Below are 27993 nucleotides of genomic sequence, written 5' to 3' on the forward strand. Positions count from 1 at the left end.
TGACACAGCCACACCCCAACATACAGTAAACTGTTACAGTCACCCCACGCACAGTCATCTTGTCACACTCGCCTCTCACACAGTCACCTCAATCACTCTGTCAAAGATGGCCCCGTACTGATTAGGGCAAAATCATTTGGATGATTATGGGGCAATTCAGACTGCAAAATCACGCTATTCAACAATCTCTGTATTTTGCAATTCAGGCTAGAACATAACTGAATTTGGTCTGGGTTTCAGCAGGCCGAAATCCAGACCGAATCCAGGCATATTCTGGGCCTGAATTGCAAAATCAAGACATTATTGAATAGCGTCCAAATGCTTCAATTACAGACCTGGATTTTAAACAAAAAAAAAAGAAATGGGAATTATTTGCCCTCTGGCAGAGTTAGCAGCCAGGAGGGATATAGTTAAAAAGAAAACACCTGGTGGAGCAAGTGTTAATTATTAGGTGGCTGACCAGTGCTTGCTAACCACATTAAAAAGCTAGAAAAATAAATAAAATGTCTATGGGGGTCTTATTGAAGACAGCTGAAATTTGGACTTTACATTTGGACTTTTTTATTCAGACTTTTTTATTTTATAGAAGAAATACTATTTCTGTTTTAATTTATCACTAATAAATTATTTTTAATATTTTACACTAATTAGTCCTACAAGTCCTTTCTAGCTGTCAGGAACCACATTTGGGGAGTACTATCCCAACAAAAGTAGCACACTGTCAATCAACCTCAGAGCCAGGAATCCAGGGCTCTGTTAAAGGTGAACATAACCATTACCACCAAGACTATATTTACGTCTTCATACAGTACTACTCAGGTGTTTTGTCTCTTTCTTGTTTTATATCCCTGGAGGAATATCATTCGGGACAAGAGGTGTGTTGCTGCCCAAAAAGCAAAAATTATTTATTTACGGAGCCAACACCATATAGGCTCCAGTCCATGTGAGTGGTTCAATAATTTTCTACTATCACTCATTTCCATTTGAAAACCATCTGCACTATATATTGTTTTTCCTTGTATTTCCCTTTTTATGCATACTCAAGCATATACTTCCAGATTGTCACTGTCTTGAATGGGGTGAGTGTACACCTTTACTATCCATATTGTAATAGCACTCCACTTGTTGGTATATAGCCTATACCATTTTCTTTTATATTTGTCCCTATCTGCCTGTACCTGTGAGTGTGTGTCACTGTCTGCATGTACCTGTGTGTGACTGTTTGTAACTGTGTGTTTGATTATATACCTGTAACTGTGTGTGACTATGTGCCCGAGACTGTGTACATATGGCTATATTTGACAGTGTATGTGTATAACTGTGTGCATCTGACTGTGGTACTGTGTTCATGTGAATCTGCAAAAATACACACTTGCATTCACACATGGGCCTACATGCATATTTTTATCTGAATTAAATACCCATCACACCCATCCAATAAACGCAGAACAAATATCACACACAGTTAGTGAAATATATGCATACATATATCACACACAGCCAATAATACACGCAGAAAAAAGGAGGGAGATGGAAGCATTTAGGGAAACACTCTAAAGTGGGGTTAACCCACAAAGACTACCAAGGTAGTAATAACGAACATGGACCAATTGAGTGCCCTAAGATAAAATTAAAATTTTACTTTTATTAGATAGGTTAATATATATATATATATATATATATACACACTATGTACAAGCCAAAATTATATATGAACCTATGTACAAGCGAGAATTGTATATAATAGCAAGGTTATAACCACTGCAATTTGGTAATAGATATAGCGTAGTAGTGATATATTAGATCTGTGTATGAAGCAGGTAAAGTATAGTAAACAAACCACGCAGTGTAGTTGTAACTACTGCATATAATAGTTGGTGCAGCGTTATGCTAACGTTCTTGTACAATGTGATACATATAAGTAACAATTATGTAGCCAAATCAGAGGACCTGTTCAGAAGTTTTCAGTGTGCCTCTGGTGACACAGACCTGCAACAAGTCAATGTTGCAATTGTAGTCTGCTGTAGTATTAAGCTATCATATATTGCTATACAGTGAACGTAACAGACACTGACGTGATCAAAAATAAAAATGAAAAAAACCTCTAACTATCGCCAATAGGGTCAAATGGCTGATATACGGGAGTACTGAAAAGGGTCTAATTCATGGATTTTCGGTGGGCTGTATAGTGATGGCCCATGAGCAAAAAATAGCAAATAGCTAAGATAACGGTTCACAATTCGTCACCGCTATTCAGAGAGTCTAAGAGGGGAATAAAACCATCGCCCATAAATCACCCTGTACTGACAGTATTCAATAACGGGATTCGGAGGGTAATGTGGGCGCAAACTATCTCAAGCCCACAGAGCAAGGTAGCATATATAGGGGACATCGGTGATTCTTGGCTACCTTGCTCTGTGGGCTTGAGATCGTTTGCGCCCACATTACCCTCCGAATCCCGTTATTGAATACTGTCAGTACAGGGTGATTTATGGGCGATGCTACCTTGCTCTGTGGGCTTGAGATCGTTTGCACCCACATTACCCTCCGAATCCCGTTATTGAATACTGTCAGTACAGGGTGATTTATGGGCGAATCAATAACGGGATTCGGAGGGTAATGTGGGCGCAAACGATCTCAAGCCCACAATACTCAAGCCCACAATTTCAAGCCCACGATCTCAAGCCCACGATGTCAAGCCCACAATAACGGGATTCGGAGGGTAATGTGGGCGCAAATGATCTCAAGCCCACAGAGCAAGGTAGCATCGCCCATAAATCACCCTGTACTGACAGTATTCAATAACGGGATTCGGAGGGTAATGTGGGCGCAAACGATCTCAAGCCCACAGAGCAAGGTAGCCAAGAATCACCGATGTCCCCTATATATGCTACCTTGCTCTGTGGGTGATTTATGGGCGGTGGTTTTATTCCCCTCTTAGACTCTCTGAATAGCGGTGACGAATTGTGAACCGTTATCTTAGCTATTTACTATTTTTTGCTCATGGGGCATCACTATACAGCCCACCGAAAATCCATGAATTAGACCCCTTTCAGTACTCCCGTATATCAGCCATTTGACCCTATTGGCGATACTTAGAGGTTTTTTCATTTTTATTTTTGATCACGTCAGTGTCTGTTACGTTCACTGTATAGCAATATATGATAGCTTAATACTACAGCAGACCACAATTGCAACATTGACTTGTTGCAGGTCTGTGTCACCAGAGGCACACTGAACTTCTGAACAGATCCTCTGATTTGGCTACATAATTGTTACTTATATGTATCACATTGTACAAGAACGTTAGCATAACGCTGCACCAACTATTATATGCAGTAGTTACAACTATACTGCGTGGTTTGTTTACTATACTTTACCTGCTTCATACACAGATCTAATATATCACTACTACGCTATATCTATTACCAAATTGCAGTGGTTATAACCTTGCTATTATATACAATTCTCGCTTGTACATAGGTTTATATATAATTTTGGCTTGTACATAGTGTGTATATATATATATATATATATATATATAGTTTTTAACCTGTCTAATAAAAGTTAAATTTAAATTTTATCTTATGGCACTCAATTGGTCCAATAATACAAGCATTACAAATATCACACACAGCCAGCACATAGCATACATATTACTTACAGCCATAACGCCGGTCGCATGCATTTAATAAATCCCCTATTCAAACATTACACTCCTTTACACACACTACACATAAATTAAGGGGTATGACCAAGGAGGGGCGCTGTGAAATTTTGTTTGCACGGGGCGCTTAAAGGCCTAAGGACGGCCCTGGCTGTGTAATACAAAAGCAAATGCAAACATACAAAATAAATCCCTGCGAGCAACATGGCAGGAGAGCTTACACTTTAATGGCCATTGGAGTGATACTAAAAAAACCTCCAGTTATTTAAATGTGCGCAGGGATTTGGGATAGCGTGCAAGTAACTTTTTCCTTGATAATTACATGCATGCATGTTTCCATTGTGGGTATATCTACTAAATTATTATAAAATAAAATAAATCAATTGAAAGATCTCTCTGAGAGTATTACATCAACAGTCTTCCAGATTTTCTTTTTATAGTGAACAATGTGTTACAATGTGCTTGTATCTAATATTGTTTGTTATCAACAATTTGTCCTCCAGCTCTGATTGAAAGAGCTTTGAACAACAAGAATTTTATACAAAATGAAGGATGTAACGTGGTTATGTTTTCATACCTAACTTTATGTGGGTGATAATTTAAGGATTGTGAATAGAAATGACAGACACTGCTCAAGATCGGGTGTGTTAAGCAGTTATTATATAAATACAATTTCTCCATATCAATATGAAAAAAAAAAAAATAGTAGGAACTCTTAAAGTTCATCTTTTAGGAAAACAAACATGTGAGGATTTAGTCTTTGATAACTATGCTACATTTAAATATAATGCAATTCTGAGACGTTGCTAGTTTGACCTTGGGGGCTGTAGCCCCGGGTGGAATGTGTGTTTCTTTAGCCCTGGATCTCTACAAGTGGTAGCGAGGATGAAGATAGAAAACAACATTATTTTTTTTCTTTTTACATCAGAAAACTGATGTTCACAAGAGCTGGCTGATATAAAATACGATTCCCAGAATAGCACTCCTGCAGTCTATTTAGGCAGAGTAGATGATCCCACCCAGGTGTCAAACAGGAAACGAGTGATAGACAGAGGAAGTTGTCTATGTAATGTAATTTATTATGTAATGTGGCTAGGCAGGATTGCATTGAATTTATTAAAAAACAAATAAGACACTTCCTATTACTCATTATTCTGCTTCCACGTACAGACCATTATGTCTATCTTACGGTCTTTACCACCGAATTCACAGTTCATGGTGCCATCTTTTCCTCTCTCTCTCTCCTTAGGAACAGTTTCTCTTGTGTCCTTGGCTGTTCTGTCGTATGAGCGATACTGCACTATGTTAGGCAGCACAGAAGCAGATGTCACAAACTACAAGAAAGCTTGGGTGGGAATCCTGGTTTCTTGGGTTTACTCATTATGCTGGACTATTCCTCCACTTTTTGGCTGGAGCAGCTATGGACCAGAAGGACCCGGAACCACCTGCTCCGTGAACTGGCACTCTCAAGATGCCGTTAACACATCATATATTGTGTGCCTCTTTGTCTTCTGCTTGGCCCTTCCTTTCGCTGTCATCGTCTACTGCTATGGGAAGTTACTTGTTGCCATCAAACAGGTGAGACATTTTAGGATAACTACAATCAAAGACGTCTCTGTACACCACTAGTCCTCTCTGTGTGTTATAAGTGTACTTTACATATTTTTAATTTAACATGGGAGCAGTGAAGTAATTCTATGCCTGTTGCACATGAGACACTGCTGTAGCTGTTTTGACATCTGTTGCACTGAAAATTTAGCTTTGCAGCTTATGTTTTATCAGCCTAAATGTAGCATCTGCTTGGATAAGAAAGCCTTTAATATATTGAAATGAAAGTTCCTACTGACGTTAGCCGTTTACAATAAACTCCCCTCTGTTTCGTAAAACTACAATGCGCACATTTAAAAAAAAAAAAAAAAAAATGATTCCCTAAACACTACAAACAATTATCTTTCAAACGTTTGAAAAATCAACACTGTCTTTCTTTACCTGTCATATATAAAATTGAATATTAGCAATATGAATCCTGGGAACAGCCATCTTGTCTCACAGTAGGTGAAAATTACATTGTAACTTATTGTATACATGGTCATCTAAACAATCTTTTTAACGTCAGTGTATGCATAAAATAATGAGCAATTTTATTACTAAAAATCATGTTTTATAAGGTGTTTAACAAAGGGATATAAGTAGTGTCTCTAAATGCACTGTGTTTTCCTTAGTATATATCATCCATGCCCTGATAGGCAGCACATGAAATCATCATAAAGACTATATATATATACCAGTGATGTTTTCTGATTTTTGTGCTGCCCTAGGCATGACAAAAACTTGAGCACCTCCTCCCCTCCTAATTTATCTTCCTGACAGACACATGCACTAACTGATGCATGCGCCGACATACACTCACTGACAGATACAGTCATTGCCACACACACTGTTTATTTTTTTCTTTATTTAACTTCATATTGCTTCTTACAATTTTGACTTCTGACCCTGCAATCGCCTTAAACTTTTCTACTTTTCTTGTATTTAAAACATATTAATAATAGTGCAAGACAGCTCATTATACATTAAATTTAATGGGAAGCCTAAGAAGAAGAAGGCATCATAAAGTTGATCCATATTAATTTGGTTTGGAGATTTACACCACCCACAGCAAGTAGTCTCATTTAGATCATGCACTCCTCACCAAATCCCAAAATTCCAACATTTCCTTGGGGTCTGCCTTTCATCATGTGTTATATATATCGGTAGTTTTACAAACTAAGCATTTAGTAAACCATAAGTTAAAATGGAATGACGTGTTGCAGTAACCAAATTACTGTATGAGAGAACACATGTTGGCTATTTGCTCTTGGTACAAATTTATCAAACACCTGCCACTGCTCTCCGCTCTAGAGACATCACTTGTTTTCTGTGTTCAGGATAAAATGAAAAGCAGGTGGAGGTTTAATAGATTAGTCCTCACTAACATATAATATCTTGGCCTGTTTCCTGATAGCTTTCTATTACAATATGTAGTGCTACTGCAAGGGTTCTTAAATTACTTTGCTCTATATTATCTCTAAAACCTTACCTGAAGCCAGAAATCGGCACATCATACTTAAAAAAAACATAGCTTATCCCTCGGTGAGCCACCTGGAGTGTAGGTATACATTTTATAAAACTGTCTTATAGCAATGTTATATAAATAATGCTGTGTCAAATAACCATGGTAAAGATGGAATTTACATTTGTGTTAATATACCACGTGAATTAATCTACATGTGAATCTTTCTAAAAATCAAATATACATACATTGTGCTGGCTCTTATTATATTAAGACATTACACGTGTAACATTTATTGGATTGTATAACTTCTAATTGTGATTAATGTTCTTGTTATTGTGGCTTGCATGGAACTATAATGGAACATTATGCAAATTGTTCTTAGAAGTAGACTCTGGGTCTCTGAGAGTGGTAGGCTCCATTGGAACATTCATGGCAGAAAGTCCTCAACTCCTCACCATGAGTTCATGACCTTAATCAATTTCTATTGTAATTATTTAATAGCCATCTATGCCTGCAACAATTCCAATAAATTAGTGAGGAGCTGGGTTTGAGATTAAAGGGACTATATCGTCTCCAAAACAACTTGAAAATTAGATTGGCTGAGGATCTCACCTGGGTAGATGGGGCAGCTGCATAGACATCAACGCATGAGGGTAGTAAGTAGTTAAACTGATTTTATTACTAGTTCTGGGGCAAATGGATATCAAACTAGGTAGCATAACTCTGTAGCATTAAGAAATAAAAAAAACAAACACACACTAATAGGGACCAGGATAAACAAATTACCCGTAAGCTGTACACCAGTGAGACACCCCATATGTGTGCATATGTGTGTGTGTGTCTGTATATGTCTGTGTATTTGCGTTTGTGTCATTATGTATGACTTTGTATCTGTTTATCTATCCGTGTGTTTGTATGTGTCTGTGTGCATATGTGTGTCTGTGTGCATGTATGTCTATATGTGTGTCTGTGTATCTGTATCTGTATCTGTGTGTGTGTCTGTATGTGCCTGTGTATCTATGTGTTTGTGTATCTAACTGTGTGTATGTATGTATGTATGCATATGTGTGCATCTGTGTGTACTGTGTGTATGTATGTGTGCATGTGTGTATGTATGTGTGCATGTGTCTGTATCTGTGTGACTGTGTATATACATGTGTGTCATTATGTGTGATTTGGTATCTTCTTGTGTGTCAGTGTGTGTGTGTCTGTGTATCTGTGTTATTGTGTATTTGATATTACAGGGAGTGCAGAATTATTAGGCAAGTTGTATTTTTGAGGATTAATTTTATTATTGAACAACAACCATGTTCTCAATGAACCCAAAAAACTCTTTAATATCAAAGCTGAATATTTTTGGAAGTAGTTTTTAGTTTGTTTTTAGTTAGAGCTATTTTAGGGGGATATCTGTGTGTGCAGGTGACTATTACTGTGCATAATTATTAGGCAACTTAACAAAAAACAAATATATACCCATTTCAATTATTTATTTTTACCAGTGAAACCAATATAACATCTCAACATTCACAAATATACATTTCTTACATTCAAAAACATAACAAAAACAAATCAGTGACCAATATAGCCACATTTCTTTGCAAGGACACTCAAAAGCCTGCCATCCATGGATTCTGTCAGTGTTTTGATCTGTTCACCATCAACATTGCGTGCAGCAGCAACCACAGCCTCCCAGACACTGTTCAGAGAGGTGTACTGTTTTCCCTCCTTGTAAATCTCACATTTGATGATGGACCACAGGTTCTCAATGGGGTTCAGATCAGGTGAACAAGGAGGCCATGTCATTAGATTTTCTTCTTTTATACCCTTTCTTGCCAGCCACGCTGTGGAGTACTTGGACGCGTGTGATGGAGCATTGTCCTGCATGAAAATCATGTTTTTCTTGAAGGATGCAGACTTCTTCCTGTACCACTGCTTGAAGAAGGTGTCTTCCAGAAACTGGGAGTTGAGCTTGACTCCATCCTCAACCCGAAAAGGCCCCACAAGCTCATCTTTGATGATACCAGCCCAAACCAGTACTCCACCTCCACCTTGCTGGCGTCTGAGTCGGACTGGAGCTCTCTGCCCTTTACCAATCCATCCATCTGGCCCATCAAGACTCACTCTAATTTCATCAGTCCATAAAACCTTAGAAAAATCAGTCTTGAGATATTTCTTGGCCCAGTCTTGACGTTTCAGCTTGTGTGTCTTGTTCAGTGGTGGTCGTCTTTCAGCCTTTCTTACCTTGGCCATGTCTCTGAGTATTGCACACCTTGTGCTTTCGGGCACTCCAGTGATGTTGCAGCTCTGAAATATGGCCAAACTGGTGGCAAGTGACACCTTGGCAGCTGCACGCTTGACTTTTCTCAGTTCATGGGCAGTTATTTTGCGCCTTGGTTTCTCCACACGCTTCTTGCGACCCTGTTGACTATTTTGAATGAAACGCTTGATTGTTCGATGATCACGCTTCAGAAGCTTTGCAATTTTAAGAGTGCTGCATCCCTCTGCAAGATATCTCACTATTTTTGACTTTTCTGAGCCTGTCAAGTCCTTCTTTTGACCCATTTTACCAAAGGAAAGGAAGTTGCCTAATAATTATGCACACCTGATATAGGGTGTTGATGTCATTAGACCACACCCCTTCTCATTACAGAGATGCACATCACCTAATATGCTTAATTGGTAGTAGGCTTTCGAGCCTATACAGCTTGGAGTAAGACAACATGCATAAAGAGGATGATGTGGTCAAAATACTAATTTGCCTAATAATTCTGCACACAGTGTATATTCAGGATTTTTTTTTTTTTAAACAAGATCCAAAATTTGAGGTGGTCTTCTCATAATCAGGGTTGTCTTATAATCAAGCAAATGTGGTATTTTACAGGATCCCCCTTGGTTAATGATGGTCTGGGTTTTTATTTATTTAATTACCAATTTCTATGCTGCTTGCCTTGTTTTCTAGACTACATCAAGCCTGCAAATCTTTATCATTTAGGCTGTTTTATTGCACAAGTTACAAAATTAACCCCTTGATTTTTTTTTTACTACCTATTGATATCTTATTGTTCAAAAACTGCCACTGTGATTTACATATATCTGATTGTTCTATCACACTATACTGGTTTCAACTAGAGTTGAAAAATTGTTTGTGTTTCCTGCTGGACTGTGTAAATCCTACATGTTATTGGTAGGCATATAAATTGTGCCATATGGCAGTTTGTAAAACTGATTCATCACAGTGTTTCTTATGGGAAGTCTTATGTGATAAATTAATTGATTTTCCTTAGTGGTTGACCTGTCAGTTCTGCTCATGTACCACATTACAGTACATCGATCATACAATCTATTTAATATTGCTGGATAAGCTTTCCAAATGAGTTAATATTTTTATATAAACTATTAAAATGATTTAATTTGATTATGCCATATTTTTAATTTTGTGTTATTTTTTGATATGTTGATTTTTTTAATATAAATATTATATATTTTTTTTATATTTTAATGTGTTTGAAAAAATATTTTAAAAGCTTACCCAAAAATATTAAATCTATTTGGAAAGCTTATCCAACAATATTTAAGAGACATGCAGCACTTGACAATAATATTTCTAAACTAGCAAGAAAACACTTTTCAACAAATATTAAAACTAAAGAGTGTCAAGCATGCACAATGAACTTTTCCAGCATTCCTAGGGATAGGGCACTGATTGGTTAGATCAGTGTACCACCTGTTGTTGGTGTTGAAATCATAAGAAAGAATAAGCAGGTAAATATGAAGCAAATAAATCATATTTACCTGCTTTTTTCAGCAAGCAGAGTGAGGCAACTGTCTCATTCGAAGCTAGAGCTTTTCCATGAGATAGACTTAAAGACAACTGTCTGAAATTGAGGCCTGGGTTGGCAACATTAGATGCAGCGAGTTTTAATTCTTTTATGCCTGCATATAAATGAATTGACCTCTGAGATCTTAAACTGATCTTCAAGTGAGATGCAGTCACTGTTTTGTTAGTGTCACTTCACACAAGCTATTAACTGTGTACAGTGTGAAGCAATAGCAAGAAAAATATTTTAGGAAGCTCTTCCAATGTTCCTTCTCTCCAATTTGACTCCTCTTCTTTAAATAACGTTTGATATATGGCTACATAAAGAATAATTAAATTATTTTAAAAATAAGGAAAAATTGCTTCTGGTGATATTAATTCATACATAATTGGATTCAGAAAATGTAATAAAAAATACTCTTCACTGCATGAATTTGTTGATTACTCTTCCAACACTAATTTTATACAATAGAGATCATTATGGAAATTGTCAAAATCAGCTTTATATACCTGATTGTGAGAGGAAGGGTAATTAGTCTGAAAGAGCTGAGCATATTTTTTCTGTGTTTAGTGATAGGATAATTTGTTACATAAAACAATTTGATAGCATAAGATTGTTGGTAAACACATGTTGTCACTTGTCATTTACTTCTATTTACAATGTTAAATGTCACTGTTAATGAAAAGTATACTATTCTAAAACCAAAATGGATTTATTCTGTATGATAACAAATCTACTCTGATAATGTATGTTCGGTTTGGATGCCAAAATGATCGGAACTGCTCCGTGATAGATCTGATTCACATTAGCATCATCCAATACATAGATATAATGTATAGTATTATTTAAAGACACATATTTTATCTATACTTAATGTTGATGAAATTGCCATGATATAAGTCCATCCTCATAACTCAAAATGTGTTGGTTCCTCAGTGTCCAAATATTAGATGTGCACTGGAAACCATGCTTATTGACAAAATAACTATACATTTATTGGATGTTGGCAGTATTTGCTCCACCATATATACTAGTAGATTGAGGTACATGGACCATCTTACTTTTATCAGAGAAGACATGTCTGTCTGGCAACAAAAGCCTATATTATACAGCCAGATACAGAACCTGGAATCAATATAGCTGATAGTAACTCTAGCAAGATCTAGACCTAAAAACTGGTAACCACCAGATATGCGTCTCTTCTGTACTAACTGCTAAAGCACCGAAAACTTGGCAAGTCTATCTACTCAGACCAATTGCAACTGCTCTCTCAACCCTGTTCTCAGAAACTGATAGGAAATGAATGCTGTTTTAAACTCCACTATAATTGATATACAAGACTAGAAGAAGAACATACATTTTTAAAAGCAGAACAACACACAGGAAATTGAGAGAGAGACAGATGACAAGCATGCCGACTTATTAAGTCCTAAGAGAACAGGGGAGTTATAACACTTAAAGGATAACAAGTAGTGATGTACCGAACTGTCCGCCGGCGAACAGTTCCCGGCGAAATTAGCGTGTTCGCGTTCGCCGCGGCGGGCGGACACATGCGCAGTTCGATCCGCCCCCTATTCGTCATCATTGGGCAAACTTTGACCCTGTGCCTCTCGGTCAGCAGACACATTACAGCCAATCAGCAGCACTCCCTCCCTTCCACACCCTCCAACCTCCCTCCCAGCATCCATTTTCGATTCATTCGGAAGATGCATGCTTAGTGAGAGGAGGGAAAGTTTAGCTGCTGCTGATTAGATAGGGAAATTGATAGCTAGGCTAGGGTATTCAGTGTCCACTACAATCCTGAAGGACTCATCTGATCTCTGCTGTAAGGACAGCACCCCAAAAAGCCCTTTTTAGGGCTATAACATCAGGCTGCTTTTTTTTTTTTTCCTGTGTAATGTAATTGCAGGTGCCTGCCTGCCAGCTTCTGTGTGAGGTTCACATTGGATACTGTGCCTATTTGCCCAGTGCCACCACTCATATCTGTTTTAACAATAGGTTAAGCTTTACATTTAAAATAAATATTTTTTTTCACTGTAATAGAAGAGCAGTTGCCTGCCTGCCAGCTTCTGTGTGAGGTTCACATTGGATACTGTGCCCACTAGCCCAGTGCCACCACTCATATCTGTTTTAACAATTGGTTAAGCTTTAGATTTAAAATAAATAATTTTTTTTCACTGTAATAGAAGAACAGTTGCCTGCCTGCCTGCCTGCCAGCTTCTGTGTCAGGTTGGATGCCTTGCCCATTTGCACAGTCAGTGCCACCACTCATATCTGTTTTAACAATAGCTTAAGCTTTAGATTTTAAAGAAATCATTTTTTTTCACTGTAATAGAAGATCAGTTAGTTGTCTGCAAGCATCTGGGTGTCAGGCCTACTTCAGCGTGTGCTCTGCAGACCTGTGCCAGCGTGCTTTGACAGTTGCCAATCATATCTGGTGTCTCTATAGCGTGCTTTTACAACCAAAATTTTGTTTCCACTGTAATAGAAGAGCAGTTGCCTGCCTGCCAGCTTCTGTGTGAGGTTCACATTGGATACTGTGCCTACTTGCCCAGTGCCACCACTCATATCTGTTTTAACAATTGGTTAAGCTTTAGATTTTAAAGAAATAATTTTTTTTCACTGTAATAGAAGATCAGTTAGTTGTCTGCAAGCGTCTGGGTGTCAGGCCTACTTCAGCGTGTGCTCTGTAGACCTGTGCCAGCGTGCTTTGACCGTTGCCAATCATATCTGGTGTCTCTTTAGCGTGCTTTTACAAAGAAAAAAGGTTTCCAGTGTAAGCTAATAGCAGACAGTCAGTGTCCTTCAAGCGGCTCTGTCAGGCCTTCCTTCAGCGTGTGCCCTGCACAACCCTGCCAGCGTGCTTTGACAGTTGCCACTCATATCTTGTGTCTCTATAGCGTGCTTTTACAACCAAAATTTTGTTTCCACTGTAATAGAAGAGCAGTTGCCTGCCTGCCAGCTTCTGTGTGAGGTTCACATTGGATACTGTGCCCACTAGCCCAGTGCCACCACTCATATCTGTTTTAACAATTGGTTAAACTTTAGATTTAAAATAAATAATTTTTTTTCACTGTAATAGAAGAGCAGTTGCCTGCCTGCCAGCTTCTGTGTCAGGTTGGATGCCTTGCCCATTTGCACAGTCAGTGCCACCACTCATATCTGTTTTAACAATAGCTTAAGCTTTAGATTTTAAAGAAATCATTTTTTTTCACTGTAATAGAAGATCAGTTAGTTGTCTGCAAGCGTCTGGGTGTCAGGCCTACTTCAGCGTGTGCTCTGCAGACCTGTGCCAGCGTGCTTTGACAGTTGCCAATCATATCTGGTGTCTCTTTAGCGTGCTTTTACAAAGAAAAAAGGTTTCCAGTGTAAGCTAATAGCAGACAGTCAGTGCCCTTCAAGCGGCTCTGTCAGACTTCCTTCATCGTGTAGGCCTGCACAACCCTGCCAGCGTGCTTTGACAGTTGCCACTCATATCTTGTGTCTCTATAGCGTGCTTTTACAACCAAAATTTTGTTTCCACTGTAATAGAAGAGCAGTTGCCTGCCTGCCTGCCAGCTTCTGTGTGAGGTTCACATTAGATACTGTGCCCACTAGCCCAGTGCCACCACTCATATCTGTTTTAACAATTGGTTAAGCTTTACATTTAAAATAAATATTTTTTTTTCACTGTAATAGAAGAGCAGTTAGTTGTCTGCAAGCGTCTGGGTGTCAGGCCTATTTCAGCGTGTGCTCTGCAGACCTGTGCCAGCGTGCTTTGACAGTTGCCAATCATATCTGGTGTCTCTTTAGCGTGCTTTTACAAAGAAAAAAGGTTTCCAGTGTAAGCTAATAGCAGACAGTCAGTGTCCTTCAAGCGGCTCTGTCAGGCCTTCCTTCAACGTGTGCCCTGCACAACCCTGCCAGCGTGCTTTGACAGTTGCCACTCATATCTTGTGTCTCTATAGCGTGCTTTTACAACCAAAATTTTGTTTCCACTGTAATAGAAGAGCAGTTGCCTGCCTGCCAGCTTCTGTGTGAGGTTCACATTGGATACTGTGCCTACTTGCCCAGTGCCACCACTCATATCTGTTTTAACAATTGGTTAAGCTTCACATTTAAAATAAATATTTTTTTTTCACTGTAATAGAAGAGCAGTTAGTTGTCTGCAAGCGTCTGTGTTTCAGGCCTACTTCAGCGTGTGCTCTGCAGACCTGTGCCAGCGTGCTTTGACAGTTGCCACTCATATCTTGTGTCTCTATAGCGTGCTTTTACAACCAAAATTTTGTTTCCACTGTAATAGAAGAGTAGTTGCCTGCCTGCCAGCTTCTGTGTGAGGTTCACATTGGATACTGTGCCTACTTGCCCAGTGCCACCACTCATATCTGTTTTAACAATTGGTTAAGCTTTACATTTAAAATAAATAATTTGTTTTCACTGTAATAGAAGAGCAGTTGCCTGCCTGCCAGCTTCTGTGTCAGGTTGGATGCCTTGCCCATTTGCACAGTCAGTGCCATCACTCATATCTGTTTTAACAATAGCTTAAGCTTTAGATTTTAAAGAAATCATTTTTTTTCACTGTAATAGAAGATCAGTTAGTTGTCTGCAAGCGTCTGGGTGTCAGGCCTACTTCAGCGTGTGCTCTGCAGACCTGTGCCAGCGTGCTTTGACAGTTGCCAATCATATTTGGTGTCTCTATAGCGTGCTTTTAAAACCAAAATTTGTTTTTCACTGTTATAGATTGAATAGCAGTTACTTGTCTTCAAGCGGGTGTCGCAGGCCTACAGTGTGTGCTCTGCAGAACTGTTCCAGTGCACATTGCCAATCATATCTGGTGTCTCTATAGCGTGCTTTTAAAACCAAAATTTGTTTTTCACTGTTATAGATTGAATAGCAGTTACTTGTCTTCAAGCGGCTCTGTCAGTCCTTCCTTCAGCGTGTGCTCTGCAGAACTGTTCCAGTGCACATTGCCAATCATATCTGGTCTCACAGTAGCTTGCACGCATAGTACCACTAATCCCCCAAAAAATGACAGGCAGAGGCAGGTCACCCCGCAGGGGCCGTCGTGGTCGTGGTGCTGTGATTCACTTTTGCCCTAGAATAATGCCCAGTTTTCAGAAGCCACGTACCCTGAACTTGAAAAGTTCTGAGGACTTAGTTGACTGGCTAACACAGGACACCCAATCTTGTACAGCCTCCGCTCGGAACCTTGACGCACCATCTTCCTCCAGCTTAGCTTCAGGCACCTCTCAAGATAGCACTCACCCGCCTGCCGCCACCACCAAAACTAGCACCACAGCCGCTTTACTTGGTATGTCAGAGGAGTTATTCACACACCCGTTTGAAGAAATGAGTGATGCGCAACCATTATTGCTAGAGGATGTAGATAACAGGGATATGTCTCAGGCAGGCAGCATTAAACACATGGAGGTACGGTGTGATGATGATGATGTTGTACCCGCTGCTGCTTCCGTTTCTGAGTTGTCAGATACAAGCGAAGCGGTTGATGATGACGATGCGTCCATGGATGTCACGTGGGTGCCCACTCGGCAAGAAGAAGAACAGGGCGAAAGTTCAGATGGGGAGACAGAGAGGAGGAGGAGGAGACGAGTTGGAAGCAGGGGGGGTCGTCGCAAGGAGCTAGTGGCACAGTCAGACAGCATGCATCGGCACCCGGGGTCAGCCCGACAGCACGCCAATCAACGCATGCTGTGTCCACCACCAGAATGCCGTCATTGCAGAGCTCAGCAGTGTGGCATTTTTTTTTGTGTGTCTGCCTCTGACAACAGCGATGCCATTTGCAACCTGTGGCAAAGGAAACTGAGTCGTGGGAGGTCCAACACCCACCTAGGTACAACTGCTTTGCGTAGGCACATGATCTCACATCACAAACGCCTATGGGATCAACACATGAGTACAAGCAGCACGCCTACTCTAAGCCGCCATCCTCCTCCTGGTCCAGCATCTTCAGCCACGTCAACCACTGCTGTCCTTCTTGCCCCCTCTCAACCATCCGCCACTCCATCTCCCGCCTTGAGCAGTTCCCGCTCATCTGCCCACAGTCATGTGTTTCTGTCAAGGACATGTTTGAGCGTAAGAAGCCAATGTCACCAAGTCACCCCCTTGCCCAGCGTCTGACAGCTGGCTTGTCCGAACTATTAGCCCGCCAGCTTTTACCATACAATCTGGTTGAGTCTGAGGCGTTCCAAAAATTTGTAGCTATTGGGACACCGCAGTGGAAGGTACCCGGCCGGAATTTCTTTTCACAAAAGGCAATCCCCAACTTGTACTCGATTGTGCAAAAGGAAGTCATGGCATGTCTGGCACACAGTGTTGGGGCAAGGGTCCATCTGACCACTGATACCTGGTCTGCAAAGCATGGTCAGGGCAGGTATATCACCTACACTGCGCATTGGGTAAACCTGCTGACGGCTGACAAGCAAGGAATGCGTGGCATTGCAGAGGAGTTGGTGACACCGCCACGAATTGCAGGCAGTCCTGCTGCCACCTCCTCTACTCCTCCTACTCCATCCTCTTCCATAACCTCCTCGGCTGAGTCCTCTTGTGCTGCTGCTTCTTGCTCCACATCAACGGCACCCCCCCAGCTCCCCAGGTACTATTCCACATCCCGGATACGGCAGTGTCACGCCGTCTTGGGTTTGACTTGCTTGAAAGCAGAGAGTCACACCGGACAAGCACTCCTGTCCGCCCTGAACGCACAGGTGGAAAAGTGGCTGACTCCGCAGCAACTGGATATCGGCAAAGTGGTGTGTGACAACGGAAAAAATTTGATAGCGGCATTGAAGTTGGGCAAGTTGACACATGTGCCGTGCATGGCACATGTGTGTAATCTGATCGTACAACGCTTTGTGCATAAGTACACAGGCTTACAGGACGTCCTGAAGCAGGCCAGGAAGGTGTGTGGCCATTTCAGGCGTTCCTACACGGCCATGGCTCACTTTGCCGATATCCAGCGGCGAAACAACATGCCAGTGAGGCGCTTGATTTGCGACAGCCCTACACGTTGGAATTCAACACTCCTAATGTTCGACCGCCTGCTCCAACAAGAAAAAGCTGTTAATGAATATGTGTATGACCGGGGTGCTAGGACAGCCTCTGGGGAGCTGGGAATTTTTTTGCCACGTTACTGGACGCTCATGCGCAATGCCTGTAGGCTCATGCGTCCTTTTGAGGAGGTGACAAACCTAGTCAGTCGCAGTTGTGTGTGTGCGTGTGTATGGCTGTCTGCCTGTGTGTGTGTGACAGGGTGAAGATTTCTTGCACATGGGTGTGACAGGGTGAAGATTTCTTGCACAGGGCGCCCAAAGGCCTAAGGCTGGCCCTGCGCATGGGTCAGTGGCTCTGCACCAGACTTCCCTCCAATTGATCAAAGTTAAAGGATTTCAAGTGGACTGATTACAATTACAGAGTCCTGTATTGTTATTTGTCGTCACTACCTTCCCGCGTCGGGAGTGGGTCATTTGCGCCCCTGCTGCCTTCCTTGCATGTGGTAGCTGTTTGTCAGGGATTTGTCAATCCATATCTGCCAAGTGACCCTATGTAGGGGTAACAGTCCCTATTCTGCTCTGTGTCAGTGTGTATCATGGTCTCTGTGGACAGGGAACAGTCTCTATTCTGCTCTGTGTCAGTGTGTATCAGGGGTTTTGAGGACAGGTGTCAATCCATATCTGCCAAGTGACCCTATGTATATCTGCTGTCAGTACACAGGAAAAGTTTAAATATTTCTTGTTCTACGTTCTCTGCAACTCCACGCACCGACTCATCCAATACGTGAAGATCTGGGGTTTCTCTGACTCTCCTCAGTAGTGTATCAAACAGAGTCTGCACTGTGGTAACATGGACATCTTCAGGACATAACTCAACTATTTGCAGATAGGCAGTCTGCAGCTTCTCTTTTTCACCTGTTCTCTTCTTTCTCTTATGCGTATTCTTGTCTATATGCAGGTGGTCTCTTGCCTTTCTTTTAACCAATTCGTTCCTTCCATATGGTTTCAAAAGATCTCTGGCATCATTACTTTCAACGCAAATAACGTCATCATAGTTAGTCTCCTCATTATTCACCGGGAAGAGAGTGTTTGCACTGACTACCCACAGCATGCTCTTGCCATTGCCTACTCCACCTTCAACGACAGGGTGCAAGTCCCAAGGAGAAGGATCATTCACTTTATTATCTGTCTTTATTTCACAAGTAGTGCCTGGAACATCCTCATGGGTCACAAGATGTAAATCTGGACTAATGTCAACCCCAGGGTCTGGAAAATCATCAATTTGAAATTTTTCGAATAATCCCAGTGGGCTGCCACATTCTTCCTCCTCTGATGGTATTAAAGTTTGCAGAGATTCACTATGGGGTGGTGTCAAGCATTTTGGAGAACAATTAAGCATCTCCATCCCAATACGTTTCAGATGTCCTATCAGCTCTTCCACCCTATGCGATACTATGGGCAGGCTACCCGTGACGTCATTACTCACGGCCCTATTTCACACGGACACTCTGTGTCAGTGTGTATCATGGTGTCTGTGGACAGGGAACAGTCTCTATTCTGCTCTGTGTCAGTGTGTATCATGGTCTCTGTGGACGGTGAACAGTCTCTATTCTGCTCTGTGTCAGTGTGTATCATGGTCTCTGTGGACGGTGAACAGTCTCTATTCTGCTCTGTGTCAGTGTGTATCAGGGGTTTTGAGGACAGGTGTCAATCCATATCTGCCAAGTGACCCTATGTAGGGGGAACAGTCTCTATTCTGCTCTGTGTCAGTGTGTATCAGGGGTTTTGAGGACAGGTGTCAATCCATATCTGCCAAGTGACCCTATGTAGGGGGAACAGTCTCTATTCTGCTCTGTGTCAGTGTGTATCAGGGGTTTTGAGGACAGGTGTCAATCCATATCTGCCAAGTGACCCTATGTAGGGGGAACAGTCTCTATTCTGCTCTGTGTCAGTGTGTATCAGGGATCATTAGGATAGGTGTCAATCCATATCTGCCAAGTGACCCTATGTAGGGGGAACAGTCCCTATTCTGCTCTGTGTCAGTGTGTATCAGGGGTTTTGAGGACAGGTGTCAATCCATATCTGCCAAGTGACCCTATGTAGGGGTAACAGTCCCTATTCTGCTCTGTGTCAGTGTGTATCATGGTCTCTGTGGACGGTGAACAGTCTCTATTCTGCTCTGTGTCAGTGTGTATCATGGTCTCTGTGGACAGGGAACAGTCTCTATTCTGCTCTGTGTCAGTGTGTATCAGGGGTTTTGAGGACAGGTGTCAATCCATATCTGCCAAGTGACCCTATGTAGGGGGAACAGTCTCTATTCTGCTCTGTGTCAGTGTGTATCAGGGGTTTTGAGGACAGGTGTCAATCCATATCTGCCAAGTGACCCTATGTAGGGGGAACAGTCTCTATTCTGCTCTGTGTCAGTGTGTATCAGGGGTTTTGAGGACAGGTGTCAATCCATATCTGCCAAGTGACCCTATGTAGGGGGAACAGTCTCTATTCTGCTCTGTGTCAGTGTGTATCAGGGGTTTTGAGGACAGGTGTCAATCCATATCTGCCAAGTGACCCTATGTAGGGGGAACAGTCTCTATTCTGCTCTGTGTATCAGGGATTTTGAGGACAGGTGTCAATCCATATCTGCCAAGTGACCCTATGTAGGGGGAACAGTCTCTATTCTGCTCTGTGTCAGTGTGTATCAGGGGTTTTGAGGACAGGTGTCAATCCATATCTGCCAAGTGACCCTATGTAGGGGGAACAGTCTCTATTCTGCTCTGTGTCAGTGTGTATCAGGGGTTTTGAGGACAGGTGTCAATCCATATCTGCCAAGTGACCCTATGTAGGGGGAACAGTCCCTATTCTGCTCTGTGTCAGTGTGTATCAGGGGTTTTGAGGACAGGTGTCAATCCATATCTGCCAAGTGACCCTATGTAGGAGGAACAGTCCCTATTCTGCTCTGTGTCAGTGTGTATCAGGGGTTTTGAGGACAGGTGTCAATCCATATCTGCCAAGTGACCAGGGCCGGACTGGGAACTAAAAGCAGCCCTGGAAAAAAATATTTACCAGCCCCATAATGCGTCGCGCCAGCATAGCGTGCAGATACAGCGTTAGAAAAGATCATTTAAGATTAAAAATTATTACTCCAACGTGAAAAAAAGCACATATAGGCTTTTTTAAGCAGACGTGTCTTTGCATATAACCAATGTTTCAGTCCAACTACCATGACATATTAAGGAAAGCTTGGTAATGGGACTGAAATGGTGAATGTATGTAGGGCACAACTGTAAAAAATTACGTTATCTTGTTTATTTTGAGGTCCTGTGGGTGCACTCTTCACTTTAAATATGTTATTGTGCTGGAGTATGTACCTAGCAACAAGACTGGGCCAATATCTGCTTATTACATATTGTACATATCAATGACATTTCTCTGTGTATTACGGATATATATATGTACATTAATACATGTGTAAATATAATAGGCATAATTCTATATATATAACTAATACACACATAAATATACATGATATATATACACACACACACACACCAGTGGCGGATCCAGAGCCTGACATTGGGAGGGGCACTTATAGATTTAAAGAAATAATCCATGCACAATAACCACTACTGCTCTGTGTAGTGGTTATGGTGCCAGGAGTGCCGGGACCCGCTCCCAGAGTAAGTAGTCAAACCGTTTAAGAACAGTTTGACAACTTACCTGGGGTCTGCTGTGATATGGGGCTGTAGTAGGGTATAGGAGCAGTGGTGCAATGTGTGAGGGGTGCAGTTTGTGTGAAAGGTTTGGTGTGTGGGGCTGTGTGTGTGGGGGGGTCTGGGTGTGTGTATGGGGCTAGAGGTCGCAGTGGTGAGAGTGAACTCTAGCCCGTAGCTCCAGCGCTAGAGTTAACTCTCGCGAGAGCTGGAGCGTTACCACTGTAACCGCGGCAACGTTCTGTACTCGCGCAAGAAGGACCCGGAGGAGCTGCAGGCTGAGCTCCCGGGTCCTCTCTTCCTCCCTCCCCTGCTGGCTGCCTGCATGGTGCCTCCAGAACAGGGAGGGATATCTCTGATCTCCCCTCCAGTTCGTGAAGGCACATGGTGCTTGGACAGTGCCAGCCTTGCATTGGCCAGCAGGGGAGAGCATCTGGGGGGGAAAGGGCAATTGCCCGTTGCCCCCCCTGGATCCACCAGTCATATATATATATATATATATATATATTTCTTTCTCCCCCTCACTGCTCCTCTGTGTCCATGTCACCCCTCTCCTTCCCAGTCACTCTCTTCCCCCTCTGCCTCTTTCTCCCCCTCCCCTTGTGTATCTCTCTTCCCCTCTGTCTCTTTTCCCCCCTTTTCCCTGTCTCTCTCTCCCTCTCTACTATCTCTCTATCCCCCTCTTTCTCCCCTTGTGTCTCACTCTCCCTCCCTTTGTGTATCTCTCTCTTCCCCTCTGTCTCTTTTTCCCCCTTCTCCCTGTCTCTCTCTCCCTCTCTACTATCTCTCTATCCCCCTCTTTCTCCCCTTGTGTCTCACTCTCCCTCCCCCTCTGTCTCTCTCTATTCTCCCACTGTCTCTTTCTTCCCTATCTCGGTTTTATTTCCCCCCCTCCCCTTGTGTCTCTATATTCCCCCCTTGTGTCTCTATATTCCCCCCCCTTTTGTGTCTCTATATCCCCCCTTTTGTGTCTCTATATTATCCCCCCTTTTTTGTCTCTATATTTCCCCCCCTTTTTTGTCTCTATATTCCCCCCCTTTTGTGTCTCTATATTATCCCCCCCTTTTGTGTCTCTATATTATCCCCCCTTTTGTGTCTCTATATTATCCCCCCCTTTTTTGTCTCTATATTATCCCCCCCCTTTGTGTCTCTATATCCCCCCTTTTTTGTCTCTATATTATCCCCCCCTTTTTTGTCTCTATATTATCCCCCCTTTTGTGTCTCTATATTCCCCCCCCCTTTTGTGTCTCTATATTCCCCCCCCTTTTGTGTCTCTATATTCCCCCCCTTTTGTGTCTCTATATTATCCCCCCTTTTGTGTCTCTATATTATCCCCCCTTTTGTGTCTCTATAGTCCCCACTTTTGTGTCTCTATATTATCCCCCCTTTTGTGTGTCTATATTATGCCCCCCTTTTTTGTCTCTATATTATACCCCCTTTTTTGTCTCTATATTATCCCCCCCTTTTGTCTCTATATTATCCCCCCCTTTTTTGTCTCTATATTATCCCCCCTGTTTTGTCTTTATATTATCCCCCCTTTTTTGTCTCAATATTATCCCCCCTTTTTTGTCTCTATATTATCCCCCCCTTTTGTGTCTCTATATTCCCCCCTTTTTTGTCTCTATATTATCCCCCCTGTTTTGTCTTTATATTATCCCCCCTTTTTTGTCTCTATATTATCCCCCCTTTTGTCTCTATATTATCCCCCCCCTTTTGTGTCTCTATATTCCCCCCTTTTTTGTCTCTATATTATCCCCCCCTTTTGTCTCTATATTATCCCCCCCTTTTGTCTCTATATTATCCCCCCCCCTTTTGTCTCTATATTATCCCCCCCCTTTTGTCTCTATATTATCCCCCCCCCTTTTGTCTCTATATTATCCCCCCCCCTTTTGTCTCTATATTATCCCCCCCCCCTTTTGTCTCTATATTATCCCCCCCCCCTTTTGTCTCTATATTATCCCCCCCCCCTTTTGTCTCTATATTATCCCCCCCCCCTTTTGTCTCTATATTATCCCCCCCCCCCCCTTTTGTCTCTATATTATCCCCCATCCCCTCCTCTCCTCCATTTACCTGAGAGGAGTCAGAGGGGGCCGGCCGCTTTCCACGCTGGTGCCGCCGGGCACTTCTAATGCTGAGGACGGAAGGAGGAGGAGGAGGAGGGAGGAGCATGTCTCTGTACCATGCTCCCTCGCGGTTCCCACAATTCACAGCACAGGAACCGCGAGGGAGCATGGTACAGAGACATGCTCCTCCCTCCTCCTCCTCCTCCTTCCGTCCTCAGCATTAGAAGTGCCGCCGGACCGGCGAGGCTGCCACCCGGCCCGGCGGCACCAGCGTGGAAAGCGGCCGGCCCCCTCTGAGTGTGCCACCGGACCGGCCACCCGGTGGCACATACCTCTGCAGCCCCCAGGTGCCGCGGCCCACCGGGAAATTTCCCGGTATCCCGGTGGGCCAGTCCGGCCCTGCAAGTGACCCTATGTAGGGGTAACAGTCCCTATTCTGCTCTGTGTCAGTGTGTATCATGGTCTCTGTGGACAGGGAACAGTCTCTATTCTGCTCTGTGTCAGTGTGTATCAGGGCTGGGCTTTGAGGACAGGTGTCAATGTTAGGTGATTTCTGCCCTTTATGGATTAAAAGCAGACTCTGCATCAACTGTGCAATTTTCAATGGGAGTTTTGCCATGGATCCCCCTCTGGCATGCCACAGTCCAGGTGTTAGTCCCCTTGAAACAACTTTTCCATCACTATTGTGGCCAGAAAGAGTCCCTGTTGTTTTTAAAATTCGCCTGCCCATTGAAGTCAATGGCGGTTCGCGCGGTTCGCCGGTTCGCGAACATTTGCGGAAGTTCGCGTTCGCCGTTCGCGAACCGAAAATTTCGGGTTCGCGACAACACTAATAACAAGTTGAGGATGGTGTAGGTTTGGGTACGTAATAGGATTGAACAATCCACATTTTCCAAACCTTAAATCTTTCCATATTGGAACCTAGTTGCAAGTAAAGTTCTAGGTGTATCACAAAGGTTATATTGGACTAAATGGAAACCAAGCAGAAATTTGGTGCTAGTAGCACCAAAGGTGTACATAGGTGGTAACAAGCATAACAGAATGCTAAACTGTCTGAAACTTGAAAGCTATCTCAAAGAGCAGAGATCTTGAAAGCTATCTCAATGAGCAGAGATGGCTACTGATACAGATGAGCTGACACATGATATCTTAAAACACAGGCATGTGTCTCCACAATTCGAGAGATTGTGATTTCATGGCATCTATAACGTGGCAGATCCTGGAGGCAGTTGTTGACGGCCTTGAATGTGGGTAGCAGGAACCGAGAACACCAGTACTAGACCAGGAAACAACTGTAGTTCATGGAACATTGGGAAGCCGATGCTTTCAATAATTTACAACAATTTACATAGGAATTATTTATTCAGGTGAGTAATGGATTTTTATTTGAAGACTCTTTTAACTTTCAAAAGTTAGTTCTATTTTTTTTTAGATGCAAATGTTCTTAATGCAGTCAGATTTTTTTTTTCATTCTTTATTTTGGTTGTCCATATTTGCATTTAGAATTTTAAAAGCCATATATTGTTAAAGTTTAAAGTTGTTAAAGTTTTTTGGTGTGTCATCAGCTGACCAGATGGCATGCACTTCAAACTGAAAACAAACAGGGTACCTGGTTGGTGACACCACGCAATAATCCTTTAAGAACATTAGTCTAAGTGCATGAATTTGTGTCTTTAAAGTATTATTAATAGTGCCAACATATTCCTCAGGGCTTTACAATTATAGAAATGGCATTTAGAGGTGAAGAAAGGTGCTCAAATAAGCTTTATATCTATAATGATTTGAAGTAGGCAGATGTAAATCATTAGGTGTCTTTAGCTAAAATTCAGAATGTAATGCCCCTTGTTTTGTAAGATAAATTTGCCCATATAATGACTTGGCTCATTAACTTCTGTATACTTATTATTGTTAGTGCTCTTTTTTTTTCTATGCCTAAATATTGTCTTATGTAACGTGAAAATTATATATTTTTTTTTTGTTAGAAATTATGATCTTCATTAGTGAAATTGTATTTATTTATTTATTTTTTTAAATTTGTAAATAATGTTATAAATTTGTAAGGAATTTAAGGGACACTCCAGGCAGCTAAACAAGTTAAGCTTAAATTAAAGCTAATAAGCTTAAAATACCGTGGTTAGTTTATTTTCTTTCAATTCTGTATAATTTTCCTGCAGTGTTGTAAAATGTTTTGCTGTTTTTAGCCTCCTTAGCCACCTCCCTCTCACATTTCAGCATGTTCCTGATTCCCAGTCTCTGAACATAGGCGTGCGCACGGGGTGTGCCGGGTGTGCCTGGGCACACCCTAATCCCCGCGGCACGCCTATGTATTGAGACCGGCAGGGGAGATCTCAGGATCTCCCCTGCCGGCTCATGCAGAGCCGGCGCTATCCGAGCGCCGGCTCTGTTCTCAGCCTCCCCTCCCCGGCTCACATGCAGGGAGGGAGGCAGGAGAGGACCGGCGGAGCTCTTGCCAGCAGCTCCGCCGGGTTCCTCTCGCGAGATCTCAGCGTTGCCGCGGCAACGCTCAGATCTCGCGTGAGTGAACTCTAGCCCTGCGGGGCTAGAGTTCACTCTCCACTGGACCACCAGGGATGGATGGCGGCAGCAGGATCCCCCTCCCAGGCATAAGGTAAGAAGGGAGGGGGGATAACTGATCTGCCCCCACCTCCACTGGACCACCAGGGAAAGCAGCAAGGAAGGATCCCCCCTCCCTACATAAAGTAAGAAGGGAGGGGGGATATTGAGTAATGTACATCCACCCCCCACAATCACCCACACACACATATACACAGCACCAACACACATACAGCACCCACACACAGCACCCACACACAGCACCCATAGACATACACAGCACCCACACACATACACAGCACCCACAGACATACACAGCACCCACACACATACAGCACCCACAGACATACACAGCACCCACAGACATACACAGCACCCACAGACATACACAGCACCCACAGACATACACAGCACCCACAGACATACACAGCACCCACAGACATACACAGCACCCACACACATACAGCACCCACACACATACACAGCACCCACAGACATACACAGCACCCACAGACATACACAGCACCCACACACAGCACCCACACACAGCACCCATAGACATACACAGCACCCACACACATACACAGCACCAACACACATACAGCACCCACACACACAGCACCCTCACAAACACACAGCACTCTCACACACATTACACAAACAGCACTCTCACACTCACACAGCACACTAACAGTACCCTCACAAACACAAACAGGACCCTAACAAACACACACAGCACACTACCAGTACCCTCACACACAAACATCACCCTCACACACAGTACATTTACAGCACCCTCACAAGTGCACACACACACACAAACAGCACCCTGACACACAGTACATTCACAGCACCCTCACAAGCACGCACACACAAACACCCTCACCCACATAGTACACTACCAGCACCCTCACACACACATCACACTAACAGCACCCTCACACAGCACACACACAGCTTTGTGTCTGTGTGTGTATATATGTGTATATATATATACATACATACATATACATATACATATACATATATATATATATATATATATATATATATATATATATATATATATATATATATATATATATATATATATATATATATATATATACGCCGCGTGTGCTTGTGCTTTAGGGTGCACACCCTAATGCAATAGGCTGCGCACGCCTATGTCTCTGAAAGAAACTTACATTTTGCTGCCAATGAAAATAGAGGCATGTCTTATCTAGTGTAAGGAATGCTCACAGCACAGACTGCACTGCTGTTAGTGCCCACATGTGCTCCTCTCCCTCCCTGTAATGCAAGTAATATACTCTCAAGTCCCTGTCAACCAAGCTGCCTACTCACTGCTAACCACTTCCCTGCCAGTCTCAGTCAGCCAATCTAACTACACACAGTTAACCCCTCCCCTGCTAGTCCTAGTCATCCAACTTCCCTACCCACTGTCCGCTAACCTCCCTACCCACTGTTGACCCTTCCCTGTCACCCAACCTCACTATCCTCCCCTGCCAGTCCCTGTTAGTCAACCCAACTCCCCACTGTTAACCCCTCCCTTGCCAGTGCCTGTCAGCCAATCTCACTAAACACTGTTAACCCCTCCCCTGCCAGTCCCTGTCAGCCAACCTCACTATGCACTGTTAACTCCTCCCTTGCCAGTCCCTGCCAGCCAACCTTGCTACCCATTGTTAGCCCCTTCCCAGTCAGCCATCCTCACTACTCACTGTTACTCCTTTCCTGCCAGTACATGTCAGCCAAGCTCCCTATCCACTGTTAACCCATTCCCTGCCAGGCAACCTCACTAACCACTGTTAACCCCTCCCCTACCAGTCCCTGTCAGCCAACCTCACTACCAACTGTTTACTTCTCCCCTGCCAGTCTCTGTCAGTCAAACTCATGACTCACTGTTAACCCATCCCCTTCCAGCCAACCTCACTACCAACTGTTAACTTCTCCCCTGCCAGTCCCTTTCAGTCAACCTTACTACTCACTGTTAGCCCCTCCCATGCCAGTCCCTGTCAGCCAACCTCACTACCCACTGTAAACCCATCCCCTGCCAGCCAACCTCACTATCAACTGTTAACTTCTCCCCTGCCAGTCCCTTTCAGTCAACCTTACTACTCACTGTT

The 27993-nt window shown here is 42.7% G+C and overlaps 1 protein-coding gene across 1 annotated transcript in view; it reads left to right on the plus strand.

The window, feature by feature from the left end:
* The window catches only part of LOC134585529 (vertebrate ancient opsin-like), a 108162-nt gene that overhangs the window by 26161 nt on the left and 54008 nt on the right, over positions 1-27993 (plus strand). The window contains exon 2 of the mRNA XM_063440953.1: positions 4917-5245. Within this exon, the coding sequence (XP_063297023.1) occupies positions 4917-5245 (329 nt within the window). The remainder of the gene's footprint in view (positions 1-4916; positions 5246-27993) is intronic.

This window comes from Pelobates fuscus, chromosome 2 (assembly GCF_036172605.1).
Source record: "Pelobates fuscus isolate aPelFus1 chromosome 2, aPelFus1.pri, whole genome shotgun sequence".
In the NCBI taxonomy this organism is placed as follows: Eukaryota; Metazoa; Chordata; class Amphibia; order Anura; family Pelobatidae; genus Pelobates; species Pelobates fuscus.